A 22,035-nucleotide genomic window follows, 5' to 3' on the forward strand; every position below is an offset into this window, starting at 1 on the left:
AACTATAGTGTATATAGCATGTCTGTCTCTAGCTGTCTCTGTCTGACGCACTGTGATGACAGGGCAAGAGCAACAAATGCGTGTTCAGGATCGTGTACACAGACGAACAGGAACCGTCCACATTCGATCGTACTACAAGTAAGTACAACTATAGTGTATATAGCATGTCTATCTGTCTAGTTGTCTCTGTCTGACGCATTGTGACTGGGCAAGGGCAACAAATGCGTGTTGAGGATCGTATACACAGACGAACAGGAACTGTCCACTTTCGATCGTACTACAAGTAAGTACAACTATAGTGTATATAGCATGTCTGTCTCTAGCTGTCTCTGTCTGACGCACTGTGATGACAGGGCAAGAGCAACAAATGCGTGTTCAGGATCGTGTACACAGACGAACAGAAACCGTCCACATTCGATCGTACCACAAGTAAGTACAACTATAGTGTCTATAGCATGTCTATCTGTCTAGTTGTCTCTGTCTGACGCATTGTGACTGGGCAAGGGCAAAAAATGCGTATTGAGGATCGTATACACAGACAAACAGGAACCGTCCACATTCGATCGTACTACAAGTAAGTACAACTATAGTGTATATAGCATGTCTGTCTCTAGCTGTCTCTGTCTGACGCACTGTGATGACAGGGCAAGAGCAACAAATGCGTGTTCAGGATCGTGTACACAGACGAACAGAAACCGTCCGCATTCGATCGTACCACAAGTAAGTACAACTATAGTGTCTATAGCATGTCTGTCTCTAGCTGTCTCTGTCTGACGCACTGTGATGACAGGGCAAGGGCAACAAATGCGTGTTGAGGATCGTATACACAGACGAACAGGAACCGTCCACATTCGATCGTACTACAAGTAAGTAGAACTATAGTGTCTATAGCATGTCCGTGTCTCTAGCTGTCTCTGTGTGACGCACTGTGATGACAGGGCAAGAGCAACAAATGCGTGTACAGGATCGTGTACACAGACGAACAGAAACCGTCCGCATTCGATCGTACCACAAGTAAGTACAACTATAGTGTCTATAGCATGTCTGTCTCTAGCTGTCTCTGTCTGACGCACTGTGATGACAGGGCAAGAGCAACAAATGCGTGTTCAGGATCGTGTACACAGACGAACAGGAACCGTCCACATTCGATCGTACTACAAGTAAGTACAACTATAGTGTATATAGCATGTCTATCTGTCTAGTTGTCTCTGTCTGACGCATTGTGACTGGGCAAGGGCAACAAATGCGTGTTGAGGATCGTATACACAGACGAACAGGAACTGTCCACTTTCGATCGTACTACAAGTAAGTACAACTATAGTGTCTATAGCATGTCTGTCTCTAGCTGTCTCTGTCTGACGCACTGTGATGACAGGGCAAGAGCAACAAATGCGTGTTCAGGATCGTGTACACAGACGAACAGAAACCGTCCACATTCGATCGTACCACAAGTAAGTACAACTATAGTGTCTATAGCATGTCTATCTGTCTAGTTGTCTCTGTCTGACGCATTGTGACTGGGCAAGGGCAAAAAATGCGTATTGAGGATCGTATACACAGACAAACAGGAACCGTCCACATTCGATCGTACTACAAGTAAGTACAACTATAGTGTATATAGCATGTCTGTCTCTAGCTGTCTCTGTCTGACGCACTGTGATGACAGGGCAAGAGCAACAAATGCGTGTTCAGGATCGTGTACACAGACGAACAGAAACCGTCCGCATTCGATCGTACCACAAGTAAGTACAACTATAGTGTCTATAGCATGTCTGTCTCTAGCTGTCTCTGTCTGACGCACTGTGATGACAGGGCAAGGGCAACAAATGCGTGTTGAGGATCGTATACACAGACGAACAGGAACCGTCCACATTCGATCGTACTACAAGTAAGTAGAACTATAGTGTCTATAGCATGTCCGTGTCTCTAGCTGTCTCTGTGTGACGCACTGTGATGACAGGGCAAGAGCAACAAATGCGTGTACAGGATCGTGTACACAGACGAACAGAAACCGTCCGCATTCGATCGTACCACAAGTAAGTACAACTATAGTGTCTATAGCATGTCTGTCTCTAGCTGTCTCTGTCTGACGCACTGTGATGACAGGGCAAGAGCAACAAATGCGTGTTCAGGATCGTGTACACAGACGAACAGGAACCGTCCACATTCGATCGTACTACAAGTAAGTACAACTATAGTGTCTATAGCATGTCTGTCTCTAGCTGTCTCTGTCTGACGCACTGTGATGACAGGGCAAGAGCAACAAATGCGTGTTCAGGATAGTGTACACAAACTCCCTTTGGTTGCTCTTTAAATTTCTTGCTTTTTTTTCCTAGTTTTTTTTTTTTTTTATTATGTTACACAGTTTGGTGTTCGACTGTTGGTCCCTATTGGATGGTATGCCACATCGCATATTCCGTGACAGCGCCATCTGTCTACGGCCGCGTGTAGTATACAGTCAGCCAGCTGACTCCCCTTACAAACAAACTTCTATACAGGAGGGTCAGTTATTTCTGCAGCTCACTGTACATTACAAAAAAAGGGTAAAGAAAGGCTGTAGAAAAAGGTTTTTTTTTGTGGGAACAAAAGTTGTATTTTCTTTGGGCCACCACAATTTTCCTAAGCAAAGCAATAAAGCGAAAAGTCTCATATTCCTTCCCAAAACTGAATAAGCTATGAACTAGTAAGCTGCGGCTTCCACGGTCAATAGGGAATATTACGAAATTTCGTTATCTAACATCTCTGCCTCTCTTGCATATTCGAGCAATAAAGAGGCAGATAGCGAAATTTCGGATTCGCGTTTCCCGGTGGGTCCTATGTAAACAAACCGCCTTGATGCATCAATGTTATATTTTATTGTCTCTGAAAACTTGTCAAAAAACTGTTAAAGGCACAGTATGTATAAGTTACTCTATGGTTTCCTAAAGGGGCTAGTGCTGCACTCCTGTGGCAGAACATTGCAGTAATCCCCCTATTAGACCGTAGTGAGCGGACCATACGCTCGACACCAAAAACATAAGTTAACCGTATCTACCGACCGTTTCAGGTTTCTTCCACTCCCACACGAACTACAAGTCCCACGATTTCGAATGCGACCACCAAACCGCCAAAGAGATTGTCGAGAAAGTCAACACCATTCTCGAGTTCCGGAACAGCCCGTGCAGGAGAGAGTACAAGACCGCCAAGGAGAAAAAACATCAGGCTAGGAGGAGTTTCCATTCGAAACATATGACTAGCAGCTAACTAGTTTACTTTTAAGGCCACAGTGTATACATATAGTTTGAGGCAGTAGGTCAACTACGTTTGAACGCGAGAACATCCCGTCCCATCCTAAATGCCGCAACGCGCTTGCCCTCCCTCTGGTGTTGCAGGTGTCGGATTGTCCATAAAAATTATGCAGGCTTTTTATGGATTAGAGAACGTGCGCGGGTCTGATTTAATTTAACACACGATTCCTTGCCTATCGCGCGTGATATGTTGCAGCTAGGGCTTCCAAATACCGGTATTAATACCGAAAAACTTCATCATCCCCGGGACCCCGGTATTGAATATAAACTAGGATTTTTATTAAACATTGAGAACTCGTTATTCTTAATATTACAGCACATACGTCTTAAATAGCTTTAAATTAACCAAGACGTTTTCAAATTTTTAACTTATTATGATATATTTAAATTTTTCACCTTTTTACAACCAAACAATAATATTGACATTGATCAAGCTAAGTTCAATATTTTTTAATCCGCTTTAATTAGGAACATGTGTAAATAGTGTGTGAATAATGTGTATTTTTAAAACATTTTAACTTTTTTTAAAAAGTGTGTATACGTCATACGAGTATTTTTAAAACATTAGAATGAGGATTTTAAAGATAATAAAAAAAGGACATTGGTCAATCAAATAATGTCGCTAGAGTTAATAGCATACGCAGTGCAAGTGTTATTTATACGTTATAATTTCATAGAAGTTTGACGTTTAAAATAACATGGCCTGCGTGTGATATCAAACTCGTTGCAGACTTATCTTGATCTATTCTATCTTATCTTATGATATTGGAAGCCCTAGTTGAAACGTCAGTAAGTGATCAGCTCTTCATCATGTCATGCGCGACATTCTTGCCATAATTCATCTTTTCTCGTTGTTTTTTTTTGTCTCGTCGACCGAGGGACATTTAAAAAACAATAATTATAATAATCCATTTGATTGTTGCATCTATATTAACTTTACGCTAAATTAACGTATAATGGTTAATATAAAAAATAACACTAGTGAAACTTAATATTATTTGGTAAACAAATAATACTTACAAAGTTCATAATAATAAAATTGTTCCCGTAGTTGATATACTGCTTTATGTTATATGTACTGTGGCTAACCAGTACAAATTGAACCGTAAACTGTAACCGTCCGTTACGGTTTACGGTTGAATTTGTACTGGTTAACGGTTGATTGCAATTAACGTTCGGCCAACACTGGTGGCTAAGCGTTTATTTAAGTATTTAATATAAAAACATGCAATCGAAAAACTAAGACTATCTCAAATACCGTGTATATTTCTCATATGAGCATAATCGTTACTTATCATGAACAGTGGCACAAAAAAATTAAATGCCATTCGATTTTAAATCTTACCAGTAAAAGATAGAGTATTAAGTGCAATATTCATTTTAAGTTTATATATTATATGGATTTCAAGCACTTTTAAAAACAGATCGATTAGACTTAATCAAAACATAATTTACCGAAGATTTCATGTAAATAATACGTTTATATCATTTTATGAAATACGAATTTTATACGAATTCAAATTTTAACTGATGTTTTAGGTTTACTTTAAAAACGCGTTTAAAATATTTGCCCGTATGAAAAATGCACGCTGTATGTTATTTTAAACTTATATTTTAACTATGTTTCTTAATCCGTCATCTTATGAGACTGATCATTATTTTCCTCTCTGACAACATTTTACTATATTCTTATGGTGCTACCACATTGGCAGTTATATAATACCGTGTGACAGGGACAATATGATAGCATGTCCCTGTCACAGAATGTTATGTAACTGCCAGTGTATGAGCAACATTCTTAGGAATTAAGAATCAACTATTATATACTTTGCATGCTTTAACTTATTGTCCAAAAGGCGATCAACAAGTGCTAATATCATAAACCGACTCTCAACTACCAGCAGATATTACTTAAGTTAATGATGTTTCTATGAACACTCGGTACTGCTTAGTCATATTTTCTATGATGTATGTACATACAGGTTGATTCAAGAAAGCTGTCACGAATGGAATTTTTATTGTGTGAGTTGAGTGTGAGCACCTATATCTGTATACAGCCAAAGCCAGCATTTTATTTTGACTGTTGCAAACTCCCTTATTTTGAGGTCGTGGGTGCCGGAAAAAAATTCCTGCATTAAAACTGTTATAGAGGGGCGTACCTTGGTCCGGTTGGCATATCTCTTTCGCGCTCTCACTTATAGCTGCGTCCTTAACAGACGTACGGCGGACCACCTTCCACACGATCGAAAAGGCCTCGGTTCGGACCCAGGTCGTGGTCCTATACGCCCGTCTGTTACAACTTTTACGGTTGTACCATAATTAAGTATGTTTTATTTTTACATTTTTCTTGTGTTTTATTTACAACTGTATACATTTTTTTTTCTGCCGATCTTCCATTAGTACAAACCGATTGTATGTAGAATCAGGCGAAAAGAGATAGTTATAGTTCTGTTAGCTATATTTTATTGTTGTTATTTTAATTGCTGTTTTAATTCAATACTGAAAAGTAAACTTAGTAAATACAATTTTATCCCATTGTGATAAGGTGTAAAATGGTATACATATCGTTGCGTCGACTTTTAAGTACGTAATGAAGACTTTTGATATTCTAACATGAACGGTCAGCTTATGTCAAAGGAATTTTAACCTTTTAAAAAAATAAAATATTTAAATAAATATTATCGGGACCGGATTACACAAATTGACCAAGTCCCACAGTAAGCTCAAGAAGGCTTGTGTTGTGGGTACTCAGATAACGATATATATACAAATACTTATATACATAAAAAAACATCCATGGCTTAGGAACAAATATCTTATCACAGACCTACCCTGGGTGGCAGTGTTGGCCAAAACGTTAATGCAATTAACCATTAACCAGTACAAATTGAACCGTAAACTGTAACCGTCCGTTACGGTTTACGGTTCAATTTGTACTGGTATAATGGTTAATTCCAATTAACGTTCGGCCAACACTGCTGGATGGAATAAAAAAAATTACCCCCTACCCTTCCCGTTTGAAAAACACTATAATTTATAGTTTAAATTATATACAGTATTGGACTAAAACAGCGGTAGCTTTTAGAAAAATACATTTCATGTATTTACCTCACGAGGTGTTTTACGTGTTACTTTATTTAGAACTTTATGTGAAGACCCGTTAAGGTTAAGTTGCATGACTAGTAATCTTGTTTCTATTTATCTCCGCTAGAGGCGCCACTTTCCACCATATCTTTGGTTATTTCATTTATTAGAAATAGAACAGAAATTATTGCAATTTAAAATTATTAAATATACTAAAAGTGACGCCCTCTAGGCTTCATAGTAAGCCAAGTGTAAAAAGTGATTTGAATGACTTCTAAATAAGCATTTTTTATGCTTACCTTGTATATTGCGCTTAGCAATATATTTACAATGCATGTTCCTATTTTGTTGTTGTTTAGTTTACATACAGTTACATGTAAAGTGCTCAAAATGCGGTCAAGATGTTCCTGTGCCAGTGTTGGCCCCGACGTTAATGCAATTAACCATTAACCAGTACAAATTGTACCGTAAACTGTAACCGTCCGTTACGGTTTACGGTACAATTTGTACTGGTTAATGGTTAATTTGCAATTAACGTTCGGCCAACACTGTCCTGTGCCACTTTATATCTTTGAGGCGATGTATAAACGTGAGTCATCTGTTATATATTACATTTGAATTTTGAATGTCTTTGTTATATTATTAATTATATAATTGTATGTATACACTTTTATATGAATTCCACGGTGAATGAGGGCTAACGCGTTTAATTTCGACGCTAGGGGCGCTAGTGTAGATGGAGGTCTTTCAAAATGTCAAATGCAAATGCAAATGTCTGATTGTATATTTGATTATGAATGTCTCTGCATACGCAAAAGAAATGTAAAATAAAATAGGTACTACGAATCTGCATAAGTTACTTGTATAATGTCGGATGGGGTAATTGTAAGCCATGGGGCAAAAGCAACTATAGTAGGATAAACCTATTTTTTTTTATTAAGTAAACATTTATTCATATTAATACAGTCGCCATCAGATATATCGGAGCGCCCGAGGTGCTAACAAATATCTGAACACGCCTCTATTGTCAAGGCGTTAGAGTGCGCGTTCAGATATTTTGAGCACCACGCTCTGATATATCTGATGGCGACTGTACATACATCAATTTACATTTAAATTAACTAAAAACTAAACTAAACTAAAACTAAGACAGAACAATATGACATTGTACATAATAAATTACCCTAAAATTACCTCCTATATTATAACCCGGACACGGACGCTTCCACTTTCGATGGAATAGCATGTACTTTCTGAAGTGTAGTTCTAAAGTAATTGCATTTACCCTATAATTGCAAATGCCTCTACTGACTTTACACATTTTTATTGTTACTATTATAATATTAAGTATTTCTACATATAAGCCAACCGCTGTGTTCAGGGTGTGTCTTCGTTGCAATTATATTATTAATACTTCCTAAGTATAGCAATCTAACTAGGTCTCATTTTTGCATAATATTAAAGATGGACAGAAAAGATTGAGCTATAGTCAGAATCAAATATTTATGTACTACCAAAGATACATTGATTGAGTAATATGTGTAAAATTTAAGACAATTTCGTGCTTCGAATTTACAGGTAAACGAGATGGCGATGTACAGCTCCATATGTCAAATTAAAGGGCACGTTTTTTTCTTAGACCTCTCTATTACAATCACTTCTCTTTGGTACTACATACTATAGAATAAAACCTCGATTATCCGAACTAATTCGCATAATAAAAATTTCGGTTAATTTAGGGGTTCGGATAATCGAGGTTCCACTGTATTTGTTACTATGTTCTCAACATCATTAATACTAATATGTCAAAACAGTGTCCAAATGTTCAATAGTCATTTAGAACTCGTTAGACATTCAAAAGTTGATAACTGGTTTGTTATGTATAATTAACATAATCCGATGTACTAAGTTAGTAAGGTTGTATTTAATATTCATAGTCTAGGTACATGTTTATAAACAAACTTCATAACGTATAAGGTGGGGTACATTTGACCCCCCCGGGATTTGTTTTTTAGGAACTGCTGGTCAAAAAAAAATGTTGACCTCTAGTATGCGTGTGCCTGAGGGGGACTGAGGGGAAGAGACTGATTATCAGTCCGCGGGACGATATAAACCTGTCAGTTAGAATAAAAGTTTCACGGTTCCGAACAACTGACAGTCCGATAACGTCCGGCGGGCTGGTAATCAGTGGGCCCCTTAAGAGCAGTAACGCATTTCGAAATTTCTTTCAATTGTAGAACATATCGTACAAGTACAGTGTACAATTCAAAATGAGTTACTGCTGTTATGCTAAGTGATTCGATTTTAATGAGGATCACTTATTTGATTTACACATTTGAGAATCCATCACCATCCACCTGTTTGTACAGTCGCCATCGGATATATCGGAGCGGCCGAGGTGCTCAAATATATCTGAACAAGCACCCTAACTGCCTTGACAATAGAGGCGTGTTATGATATTTGTTAACACCTTGGCCGCTACGATATATCTCATGGCGATTGTACTAAAATTCTATTAGGCAGATTTAAAGCGCGCGATTGTTTTATGCGGAACGTTGAACGGAATGTGCTTATGAAAAATGACAATGCGCTTACCGCTATGTTTACCGCTTCAAACAATATAGTGTTATTAGACTCATTAGATTATCTAATGTAAAATGATATTTTTCCAACATTCCGTTGATCGCATGCTTACAGCGCTGCGTTTATCGCATAAAATATTATAAATATTATATAGGTAATGTACCTACCCAATTCCTGACGTAAAATAATATTGCTTTTACCAATAAACGTTCCGATTCTGATATTGAAAACAATCGCGCGCTTATTAATACATTCGGTAAACTAATTTTATTATCTGATATATAAAATACACGTTAGTTGAAACTGTTCAATATTTAGATAAAAAATCTGCTTATACTTTGCTGCTGGCTGGGGTTAAAATCGAATCCATGCATTAAAATTAAATTTTACATTCATTTTAACTTTTACAAGATAGTACTATGATAATAATAACAAGTGTTAAAGAGGATCAACTTTTTCAACTGTCTCCACTATGTTTGTACTTTATGGGTAAATCAACTTTTAATTATTGGTTTAAGTATAGAATAGGGTCGGGTAGGAAACAGTGGCTCAGTTCGAACAGTGGCTCAGTCGCCCCAATATCGCCTTTATCATGTTGGAATTAGGTTGAGTGAGCTACTGTACCCGGCAATTTTTTTCCAAGCCACTGTTTCCTACCCTACCCTAATTAAAAAAAAAGTTGATTGACCCAATAATAAATTTCTCGGTGCCTTAAGTCTAATTTTTGCTACAGATAAAGAATCATTTAAGAAATAAAATAATCATCCAAATCAAGGATTTACACTTAGTTTCACTAGTTGATCCTCTTACAGCTGATGAAACTGACTTTTTTTATAATAAAATAATAAGCAAACAAGCAATATCGCTAATCGCTAATATGCTTTGAAAAAACATGGTGGTAGAAATTATTTAACGTTTTTTTAATTATTTGAGCTCGTCGTTAAATGGTCTCTAATAAGTTAACGATTTGTGATAAGTTAATTAGTTGTGCAAATTTTACTAGTGGATCTGTGAGCTGTAGACCTCGCAATAAGCTACAAATGTAAAAATACTTCGTTGAGTCATTATCACAGCGAACACAGTGGTCTTAAGTGCCATAGACCCAGTTAACCCTCATTGGAAGGAGCTGTCGCTAGCGTAAACGTCAAGTGTCAACTCATGGTAGCCGTACTTAAAATGCCAATGTTTACAACCTTCATAAAACGGCCACCGTGAGGCAAAATCTACCACGAATACTAATTAATATTATATAAAACTACGATGTTTTTCAGAGCATAATGCGATACACTCAGTATACAGAAGTATAGTCAGCATCAGAAGTTGCTTAAGTGGGCGAGGTGTTCAAAATTACCTTGATACGCTCTTATTCTGTTAACAAAGAAGTCGCGTCAAGTTCATTTTGAACACCTCGCCCGCTCAGCAACTTCTGCTGCTGACTTAACAGCTTTACTTTATCATTAATATAAGCACAACGCTTAGAACTAACTATGAATTCCACTGCCAAACAAAACTACATACACTGACAAAAATAAATATTTATCAGTAACTGTTAAAGTATTTACAATAGATTATATTTTTTTGTAAATTAGTTTTGTTGTGTAGTGATTGAGGCATGATTGGAACTTGATGCTGAGTGCAAATATAATTGTTATCTATATACTTTGGTTATTTATTCCTTATCGAAATAGGACCTCTTCATCTGTTACACCCTTAGATGGCGCCTCGGACCTCGGAGGAACAATACTATTGTGCCCTACTGCTACTGTGGTACATGTGGACTGTGGACCCATAACATTATTATTGGTCTAGTTAGACCAGTGACCAAGATAAGTCTGCAACGATTTTTATGTTTGAGTGAGTGATATTTGTGGTATTTTCTATAAAAAGGGACCTTATTGTCGATGGCGCTTATGCCATTATTAACGATGCTCCGATATAAATACAATGCCGCGCGAAGCTGTGCGGCGTAAGCGCCATCGACAATAAGGGCCCTTTTTAATAGAAAATGCCCCATTTATACGTCATAATTTCATAGATTTCGTGTGCTATCAAAATCGTCGCAGACTCTCGTTTTAGCGAAGGCTGACAACATGGCGGCGCGCGAGCTGGCAACGATTTCCGCTCGCGCTGGTGCCACACTATAAAGGTCCCAGGTAGCAAAATGACGTCAGCGACGTCATAATGACGTAATAATGCCGTCATTATGACGTCGCTGACGTCATTTTGCTACCTGGGGGTGGGAGATGACCTAACGAGATAGTATTATGGAACTTTTAGTAGGAGTAGCAGAGAATGCGTTATTGTTGTCGTCCTTGTTATAGTCACAGTCTCACTTATCATTACTTCTAAAAAGTCCGTTAAAGTTAAAACGGTAGACGTATGAAGGTTGCTTGTCGACCGCCATCTTGGTGATATCGAGTCGTGATTAATTTCTTTGGATAGCAGTGATAGCTTATTATGCAGTAAACTAATGTGGAAGTGTGCGGATAATGAAGAATTAATCTAGATACGAGTTAATCCACCGTTCTGGCCTCAACGCCAAGTAGCCCCACGTGGCCATTGTGAAGTCCAGCTATCTCCTTACAAGAGCTAAAAAAGACCGTACACTATCTTGTATTAACCGTACAATTTAAGTCGTATTTAATAATAATAATAAAATGTTTTATTGAAGTCATAAAAAAACCCATACACTTCTTAACTATAAACTAGCTTAACGAAAATAAAAATATTGAGTATTAAATATAATTCAATACTCAATATTGTTATTTCCGGTTCTCATTCTGATGAACAGATAGCCAATGCCTAAAAACATGAATATTTGGGTTCTCTCTCACTTATCGTCCTCAGAATTACGTTTTGGAACTTCTAATAGCTTCCCAAAAGGAGGCTACTCTGGCTCTGAGGATCGCGAAGAAGTCAGGTTTAAAGCTTCTAAGATCTTGATACTGTCGTAATAGTCCCACTGGACTGAAGCCATAATAAAAAAAAAATGGTAGACGTATTGTTGTTCCTCGCAAAAAAGCTTGGTCGGTCCACAATAATGAATCCGACTAAATTACGTAGGTTGTTTCTGGTGTGTTTCGTCGAATTGCGTTGGTATGCCTTGTCCCTCGTGTCATCTGTCTATAGTACCTATTTGTGGTATTTTCTATAAAAAGGGACCTTATTGTCGATGGCGCTTACGCCTATATGCTCCGGTATAAATACAATGCCGCGCGGCGCTGTGCGGCGTAAGCGCCATCGACAATAAGGTCCCTTTTAATAGAAAATGTCCCATTTATACTTGCTTTGAGGATGGCACGTTATAATATGTCTTTGGCACAGAGATATATCTATGGTCTTGGGTCTTCCAATTTACTTGTTCCAAGGGCCATCGCTATACCTAGATTGTATGGTGCTGCTTCTTTTCCTGTTTCCACAAGCCAAAATTAAGAGTTCGATGGGCATAGTTTAGATACACCTGTTCTAGGGGGCTATCGGAACATCCAAATTCTTTTTTTTACATCTAGGCATCAGTGTGTGAATATTGGTGTGATAAGACTAAGGAGCCCTTAGCGGTCAAGAGCCTTAGCGGTTAACAACAAAACACATACGAGAAACTTTTTTTAGTCCAATTACCAACAACTTTCGTCAAATCCTAATAAAAAAGTTAAGTTTAGGTACATTAGGTATGTAAGCCCTGGTTATTAATATCCCCCGGCGCATGCGCCCTGTCGTAAGGAATCTTCAGAATTTCCTTGCGGATAATTAACATTTACAACTATAAAACATGCATCTTGTCCGTGATATTCCCCATTTATAATAATGGACCGGGGCCTTTTCGTGGTGTTTAAGCTTTCCATATGGGCGTTCCTTTCCTTTCCTAATACAACAATGGGGACTACCTGAAATTTATTGTCTAGACCTTTTTACTAACGGACCAGTTGTGTTTGAACTCTCACAAGAGGCACACGCGTAACATGCAAATGCTATTCAAAAGTGATTAATTAAAAGCAAAGGAAACATGGAAATCTAAAATTGAGTGAAGCCTAATGACATTTTCTGGATTTGTGTTGATAAAAAAAGTAATATAGTACAAGAAATTTGGGAAACAGTTCAAGTGATCTGTAAGTATAAATAAAATATAAGATGTAATCTAATTAAATTAAAAACGATTTTTATGAAAAACTATTTTTTTATTAGATTTTTTTTTGTAAAATCAAAATATATTTTGACAACGAAGTAGTTGCGTCAAACGGAAAGTATTTTTCTCGCTTCCATTATCTTGACGTTTTTCTTTTGACGTTTGTACACTCCATCGGTAAATATTGAGTTAGGTTTTTTGCTTTTATTATCTCAGAACTGTAAAATTATGAAAATGTTTTGTTCTCGGAAGAGGACCTAGCTATGGATGGGTAAGATCGGCATTCTTAAGTTGTTTGTATACGGCTGGGCGTGTTAATTTTCGGTGTGTTTCTCCGATTTGTTTTGTCGTTGAATTTGGCTAAATCGATGTTTCTCCAGCAGTGTACAGTGATGGAGCTCAATGCGTATCGAGCAAATGAGGTTTTGGAACCGGTAGCCGTGCAGTACTGCCCTGACAGCCCGCGGTCCGCGAGCCCTGCGCCCGTCCTGTCCACAAATGTCTGCTGTGACTTGGAAGACATCTTGAGCGACGTAAGTGTTTGTTTTGTGTCCGCTCTGGCAATTAGTCTGAACAATTAGGCTTGAACACGTCAGTATTGACTATCAAAGTGCAGATCCCTGGGCTATAACATGTTACATGCTGGTTTTATGTTCACTTAAAGCTTTTGTTATAAGGTTATGAAATATTATATTAAAGTTTATTACATTTTGTTATCTAAATAAGTTATGCCGGTGAATACTGAGCCTGCTGCCATGCAAAGTAAACATTACTTATTGACACACAAGTTAATATGCTTTAATGTGTTTGATCTATATTCCTTCATACTTAATGCTCATCTTACTAAGTCTAAGGGCCAATTGCACCAACCACAGTAAACATACTGATCAGCGTCACGCAGCAGAAATCTATGAAACTTCCTATACAATAAAATTTAGCGAACGCTTTAACGGTGACAGACGGTTTGGTGCAACAGACCCTTAGTCAAAACTAAGATCAATTACATTCTTTGTTTCTATATAGAGGCAATAATTCGATTTCATACATATTTTGACAATAATACTAATTGGTTTACTCCATGTAAAAAAGCAACTAAAAAAAATGCAAAAACTAAACTTTACGTTAGATACTTTCAAAAAGTCCATTTGTTGATACTACATAGTACTGCGAAACTGTCCAGAGGGTAAATTTTTCGATTGAGTAACAACATTCGATGCTGTCATCACTTTCCACTCATTACTGGTCCAAAGCAGTCACCAAAGAAAAATAAAGCATCATAAGGACTCATGTGTGGCATGATACCATGAAACAGTCAATGAGGGCTATCGTTTTTTTGCTCACCAGTTGGCGCCTCTGTTGATGGTGGTCCAAAAGACTAAAGAACAGCTGTCAGTCATTGAAGTGACAAGTGACATTTGACATTTCGAACTATGGAAAAGACTACCATCTACACTAGCGCCCCTAGCGGCGAATTCTTACGCGTTAGCCCTCATTATGTCAATCAAATTGCAGATAGCCCCAGCATAGATTTTACCTGCCAGTCCTATGAATAGTGACAAATTTTTTTTTTTTGGGAATTTGTGGCCTGGATGCTAGAAGCTGGAAAGCAAACTGCATAGAACGAAACTAGAGACAGGGTACACCTATGCCGGCACCATAACCTTTGACAGTTGCCAACCTCATTGAAAATTTAATTAATTGACAGCATAGACGTAGACAAGTAGTTATAGACATGAAACCGAGCGACCAGTGGTAAGAGAAAGAAAGACATATTCATGTATTGACAGTTTCATGTATGGCAGCATAATCCTTTTTCTCTTTCACTCTTATACATTTCGGTATTTTGCCATCGCCTCCTTGCTATGACCTGACCATGAAAAAATGCCCAGTCGGTGATAAAGGCAAAGCATGGACTATTTTCTCTTTCCTCTTATAGGAATCGCAATAAGACTATCTTTCTCTATCAAAGAGTGTCAGGCCCTTGGTTGACAGAAAGTTTTCATTCCAACAAATGATGAAGAGTACCTGAAAGGATATGTAGTACTTAAAATGATGTCTAGATGGTTTTTTTTTGCTGCCTTTGCCTACTAGCATTTGCGATTGCAATATTTTTCTGCACTGCAATTATGTACAAGTTATGTTAAGTGTCCCCGGCAAGCTCGGTTCTCCATACAAACATAGTTACATTCTCATTTTAATACGAGTAGCTAGTTTGCTCTGAAACTTTGTACTTACAATAGGATAAGGTATATCTATGTCTGAAATTAGTTTATGTAGCTTCAGATACCATAGTTAAAAAAATACAGCAAATTTAAGTGTTTCATACAAAACTTCTTTATGCTCTATTTCTTTTGTTTTATAAACTGAAGCTATATAAACTAATTACAGACCTTAATATACCTCAAAGTTTCATTACAATCCAACACGTAGTTTTAAAATGAGAACGAAACTCCGTTTGTATATTTGTATGGGAAGGTGAAATTCGGCCGAGTTTGCCGGGGATTCTTAATTCTAAATTAATTTTGATATATTTGACAACTAAGTTTATGGTCGATATTTTAGTTATGAGTTATAAGGTAACATTTTAAATTACTTCTGTACACAACTACATAGAAGGACCCTGTTTTTTAGATACTTTAGATACTTTAGATACTTACAATAACCTCGTGAGTCTAAATGTACATTAAAATGTACATATTCATTACAATCTAATTTGAACCTTTCATGAAACATATAAAGTAGCATTTCTTTTGTTTCACTGCGTTGTAAAACAATTTTCGTTCGTTCCAACAAAGATACCTATAGATATAACTCCGTAATAGATAGATACAGTCTAAGGAAAAAACGTGCCTCGAAAATCAAGAAAATTTGATTCTCGTTGAGAGGGCGCTACTAGTTTTGGCCTACAGTCGAATAGATGGCGTTGACGGTCTCGTTTGTTATTTAACAATTTTAACGCATATCAGTGAAAGAACATGGGTCAAAATCATAAAAATAATTAATGCAAATAAAAAAAATCATTTATCTATATTTGAATACATTCTATCGTATTTTTATAAATCTTCATTTTTAGTTTTAAAGTGTGTTGACAGATGGCAGTGAATTTACTGGGGTTACAAAATTTACTATGACAGTACCGCTCTAGTATAAGATACTCTATGGTTCCAATTTACTTATAGAACAAGGTTCAAATTAAAAATTTAAAAACTTTCTATGGTTGGTCTTACGAGGATAATTTAGCCAATTGGTATACTTATTTGCCTAAGTGCATATGCTTTGGAACAGGTACACCAGGCACTCCTTCAACGCGCTAAGGGTACAGTGCAACAACGCCTTTCGTATTTTGTTGAAATTACCGTGTTTCTGCAGTGCGAAGGGCATGTTTGCGGACGCGAGAGACCCTGACTTCTTCGCCATTCTGAGCGAGACTGCTACATTCTAACAATGAAATTCTGTTACTGGTAGCTAAAGACTACAGTCACGAATTTAACAAACATTGGCGAAAAATGCACCGGTCCGAGAACGGCCATCTTTAGTGCTTAAGTTTGTAAATGTTTTATTTCATTGTTTTAGGTAGTTGTAAGTTTTAGTATTTTGTACTGTATTTTATGTTTATTTTTACACCTTTTTATATTAGATTGTAAAAATTGGGTTTCTTGCCTGCCAAATAAAGATAAAGAGAAAGATAGTGTTGTGTTCCTGCCGGTGAGTAAGGTTGCCAGAGCTCGAGGGAGAGGAGTGTTAGGGTCGGCAACGCGCATGTAACTAACTCCTCTGGAGTTGCTGGCGTACATAGGCTACGGAGACTGCTTAACATCAGGCGGGCCGTATGCTTGTTTGCCACTCAGAGTCGTCTCATTAGTAGATGTATCATCTCATCTAGCCCAGTTAACTGACCAAAAAATTTGAATCAATCACACTGCAAACGAATTCTATGCGCCTTGATGTGTCATATGCTTTATTTATTGATACAGGCTATATTATAAATTGAAAAGGAGGCTGGCTCAACTGGAATCGGCTGGAAAGAGCTGGAGGTAGCCACTTAAGATCGCGACAAATGGAGAATTCTTCTGCGAGCATTATGTCCCTAATGAGGGATGACAGGAATGCATCATCATCATTATGATAAAATATCCTGCGATTTTACGCTATCATCACTAAAATAACTAATAGTACTACCGTACCCATACCATAGCCTTAAGCTATCGCAAGCTTTTCAATGGGCACTTGTGTCACTATGTGTTATCTTATCTATAAAACATCAGAATATTATAGGTATGTGATGTTCCACAATACAAAATCCTGGTACATTCAGTAAGGGCCGGTATAGGACTGCAATCCGACTGCAACTTGTATAACTGCACACCGACGTTGCAGTTGGCGTGCAGTCGGCGTGCAGTTACCATACAAATAGGGATGATGACACATGTTGAATTTAATAACAAAATCTAGTAACATAGGATAGCAAATGAGCAATTTATCACAATAATGTACTTAGATATTAAAATAATATATGGAAATAATACAAAAATACAGTTCAAAATAGTTCAAAATGTAATTTTTCAACTTCCAAGAAGGAAAAAAAGTAACGGAACCATTCGATTCCCTATATTTTATCCAAAAAAAAAAATTGTACGGCAACTATATACATAAACGCAATATTTCACCGACAAAAACGCAATTTTCTTATTTTGTCCATACATTCAAAATGGGCTCTCAGTGTCCTTGACGTCACGTTCACTTATCGTTTTGTTAGAAGCGTTTCGCGAGTGAAGTACGACTGTCTGGCTTTGACTATCATTTCTGACTTTTGTATTGTTTTAATGCAATGGGTCCCATATAGACATTTGATCCTAAAAATAAACCTGATCGATTGATACCATTAATAAAAACCGGCCAAGTGCGGGTCCCGTTTTTACCCTTTGGGTACGGAACCCTAAAAATTTGTCATCTAGCCTATTGCAGTCGGGTAGCAGTCCGTCTCTTTTGGCCCTAAAATATTTTGAAATCATCATTTTTCATGTTACGTAAAATATAATGGTGTGGTTTCGAACTTGTTTTCATCACAAGTAAGCAATTTTGTAATAATACAACAGAACCCAAAACATGAAAACAAAAGAATTTCTATTTATTTCATCGTCACAGGTTATAAAAGAAATAATTATTTTATATAATTACATGCTAAACCATTCCAAAGCGCTTATCAAGGCCTTCAGCAAAAAGGCGTCTTCAAGCGCCTTGGCGCTGCCTAGGAACCAACTGCGCAACTTGGTTAGGGTGCTTACCGGGCACTGCGGCCTAAATAAGCACATGCACACTATGGGGAAACGTGACATGGGGCGGTGCAGACTCTGTATGGAGGCAGAGGAGACGCCCCTACACATCCTTACAGAGTGCCCCTGCCTAATGCGCACTCGTGACTTGATCCTGGGTGGACATATATTGCGCCCGGAGGAGTTAAAGTCTCTCGAAACCAAAAAGATCCTGCAGCTGTTTGAAGTTGCAGGTTTGGATCGAGAGTTGTAGTAGGTGGCGATCACAATAGATCAGAGATGGTCGCAGTGATACATAGGCTCTGGAGCCTTACATAGCCCCTAGAAAAAGAAGAAGAAGAAGAATTACATGCTAATTTATTACAATACACCTAAAATAGTATTTTGTGCAACAGGTACATAATAAGGGTTCTTAATATTCAAGGGACGAAGTCAACTGAACTTCGTTTCGTTTTGTAAAGACAGGCCCAAGCTCCCATGAGCCGCGGCAAAAAAAAGGCGGGACAACGCAAGAAATATGAACATGAATGGTCCATATTGTTCTCCCGGAACTTGTGTATACTTGTCTCTAACACCCGATTTTCTTTTAGGCCATAACAGAGTCGCTTCAGACCTCGCTGCGACTGAACCACAGTCAGCTCATCAACCAAGAGTTAACTATACGGCCGGAAGCGAACATAGAGCAAAACGTACCGGACGGACTTGACTTGTACAAGGTCATATTTGAGGTCAGTATATACACGGTGGCTAAATAATAAGTGCATTCCCGTTGCCAGGGTGGTTTTGGGATTATACTGAGCAACTTTTACTATGGGACCAACCCCGAGATCGCAAATTTTTTTTTGACTTTTTCATACATTTGGCTGGTCCATTTTCTATGGGGTGGTAAATTTTCTTTCGTGATTTCGTGGTTGGTCCCATAGTAAAAGTTGCTCTGTATAATCCCAAAACCAACCTGGCATTATTTTTTAGCCACCTGTAGATTTAATTGAATCAAGCAACAGTTCCTTTTCAATTAAACTGAGTCTGCAACTGTTATACGTCTATATTACAAATTTCATGTATGTAACATACGAACACTTCACTTGCACAAATGAGGAGTCTTTTCAAAAATGCTTATTTCTCTATGAACATCATATAAAGTTAAGCCCTTTTGAAAAGACACTCCTTAAATGTGACGTTTTCATCCAAAAGGTACCACATTGTCGGTCGTCGATTAGGTTGATTTCTTACTTACTTACTTACTGCTGTGGCGCGACGACCCGAAGTGGATCTTGGCCTCCGAATTATGTCTGTGCTACTGTGTCTGTGTGTCTGTCTGTCTGTCTGTCTGTCTGTCTGTCTGTCTGTGTCTGCCTGGAGGTTGATTTCTAATTGAAGCTATATGGAAATAGCGCCTTACTGACAAGCGACAATGAGTACCCTTTTAATTGAAAATGGCACAAATAAAGAGGTGCTTTAGCCACAGGGCGGACACGCTATACATCAAAAATCACTTGCGTTTGCGTCTGTACACGCGGCATGCGTCATTGAGTGAGTAAGTTGTAGTACTGAGCGGTCGGCAAAAGGTCGAGGTAATGGGGTTGGCAACTGTTAAAGGTTTGCAGAGATGGCGCCATCATAGCTTGCCCCTTTTTCTATGAGATTTGGCTTAAAGGGCTGGCATCCAGAGCATTAAAAAAACAAAAATTGGACACAATTCTAGGGATTGACAGAGCAAGCTATGCTGACGCCATCTGCTAATTATTTCGACCGACCAACTCCATTCGAATCGGGGCGGGGCGGTGCGTGGCCGTTCTGTATGATAATACTATTACTTATTCTGTGCTTTAGCTAAGTCTTTTACCCGCCCTTTGTGAATAAAACACGCTCCGTCCAAGTTATACGGTCCAACTCACTAAAGGCCAGAGCACACCGGCTGCATGTGCGTAGATGTGCACGTGCGTTTAAATGTTGATCGTGCACGCACACCTCACGCAAGTGATGCTGATGTGCCATCTCTCATAAAGATCTGTGTAATACAACGAGCACGTCTACGGGCACGGGCGCGCACGCGAACGGACCAACTGGGCTCCCGGTATCCGTGCTACACGCCAACCCGTGCGTCCGTGTTCTTAGCCCCGGCGGTGCTAAGCGTCCGAACTACACGAACCCGTCGAAGTCCGTGCCCGTGTAGTGCGTTCGGGAACGGACCTGCGTTCGGCTCCCGAGCCGCGGTCCTCGCGGTTCTGTTTTTATTTTGTTTTGCTTGTTATTGTTAATGTGTTATTGTTCGATATTAAACTAGGGTACATCGCTCTTATAAAGAACGCGTCCGATCGTCACTATACGTCGAGAACGGGCCGGACCCGTGTGTAATTAATATCCTTGTATCCGGACACACGGGTAACACGGGTACACGGACCCTAATTACCCGTTCCGAACGGGCCACAAATCCGGTTTCTTGTAACACGAGCGCCGGCGACGGGTACACGAAACCCGGACGCGACCGCGAGCCCTACTTGCGACTGCTGTTCGCAGGCTTTGGTGTCTGTGTGTATCGTATAAACTAACTATACTCCTGTTCATAGGTGGAAAGCGACACCGAACCAGAAATGGCTGAAGACGGTGTTGCCGTGCAGAATCACCCTCTACAAGAGCCGGTATGTATACAGTATTCAGGTATGATCAGGGGCAATAAATGGATTTCCATGGAAAAATAATGCGAGTCACAATAATTTTCTACAATTAATAAAATTGGTACTATAAATATACAACATATCTTGAATTCACAAATCGTTATTTATATTTTTAAGAGTTACACTAATAACCTAGCCGCCGCCAGCCGCCATACAATCGAAGTTACGCTTTTAAGAGTCCCCGGCAAGCTCGGCCTAATTGCATCTTCCCATACAAACGTAGTTCCGCTCTCATTTTAAAACTAAGTGTTGAATTGTAATGAAACTTTGCACATACAATGACATGAGTTATATCTAGGTCTGTAATTAGTCTATATAGCTCCAGTTTATAAAAAAAACGAAATAGAGGTCAGTCAAGGGCATAAATATATATTCATTCCCAAACTTTAAAAAATATGTGTACGCTCTACCTTACCTTACCTTAGACAATAAAGTCGTTTTGACATATTTTTGAGCCATTTATCTGGATCGATATTTTTGCCTTCGACTGTAGGTACTTATATTACTGTATATGTATACTGTTGCGGGTCACTTCTTGATGAGATTGGCTCAGGACCGGGACAAGTGGCGTACTGGAAGAGAGGCCTATGCTCAGCAGTGGGCGATAAAGGGCTGATATGATGATGATGATGATGACATGAAATCCATTTATTTCTATTCTTGACGTTCATGTCAATCAATATTACTTAACATTCTCAAGTTGACACGACATGACCTGATTTTGAGATCGTTTAATTATTTTCCGCCATTGGCATGGTTAATTGAAAGTTTGCAAAATATCTTGCAATGAAATAAGGTTGGCAGGAGAGTTGAGGCATAGAGTAACTTATACTAGAGCGGTACTGTCATAGTAAATTTTGTAACCCCAGTAAATTTACTGCCATCTGTCGACACACTTTAAAACTAAAAATGAAGATTTATAAAAATACGATAGAATGTATTTAAATATAGATAAATGATTTTTTTTATTTGCATTAATTATTTTTATGATTTTGACCCATGTTCTT

General features: G+C 38.3%; 2 protein-coding genes across 4 annotated transcripts in view; both read left to right on the forward strand.

Annotated features, from left to right (window-relative positions):
- Positions 1-10,611, forward strand: part of LOC134755166 (stress-activated map kinase-interacting protein 1) — a 35,754-nt gene extending 25,143 nt beyond the window's left edge. For all 3 annotated transcript variants that reach the window (XM_063691667.1, XM_063691669.1, XM_063691668.1), the window contains exon 7: positions 3,047-10,611. In XM_063691667.1, coding sequence (XP_063547737.1) covers positions 3,047-3,243 — 197 coding nt within the window. In that variant the 3' untranslated portion in view covers positions 3,244-10,611. The remainder of the gene's footprint in view (positions 1-3,046) is intronic.
- Positions 10,612-13,224: 2,613 nt separating this feature from the next.
- LOC134753792 (uncharacterized) overlaps positions 13,225-22,035 on the forward strand; it is a 102,678-nt gene continuing 93,867 nt past the window's right edge. Inside the window, exons 1-4 of the mRNA XM_063689733.1 lie at positions 13,225-13,348; positions 13,461-13,610; positions 18,941-19,078; positions 20,921-20,992. Coding sequence (XP_063545803.1) covers positions 13,470-13,610; positions 18,941-19,078; positions 20,921-20,992 — 351 coding nt within the window. The 5' untranslated portion in view covers positions 13,225-13,348; positions 13,461-13,469. The remainder of the gene's footprint in view (positions 13,349-13,460; positions 13,611-18,940; positions 19,079-20,920; positions 20,993-22,035) is intronic.

This window comes from Cydia strobilella, chromosome Z (assembly GCF_947568885.1).
Source record: "Cydia strobilella chromosome Z, ilCydStro3.1, whole genome shotgun sequence".
NCBI lineage: Eukaryota > Metazoa > Arthropoda > Insecta > Lepidoptera > Tortricidae > Cydia > Cydia strobilella.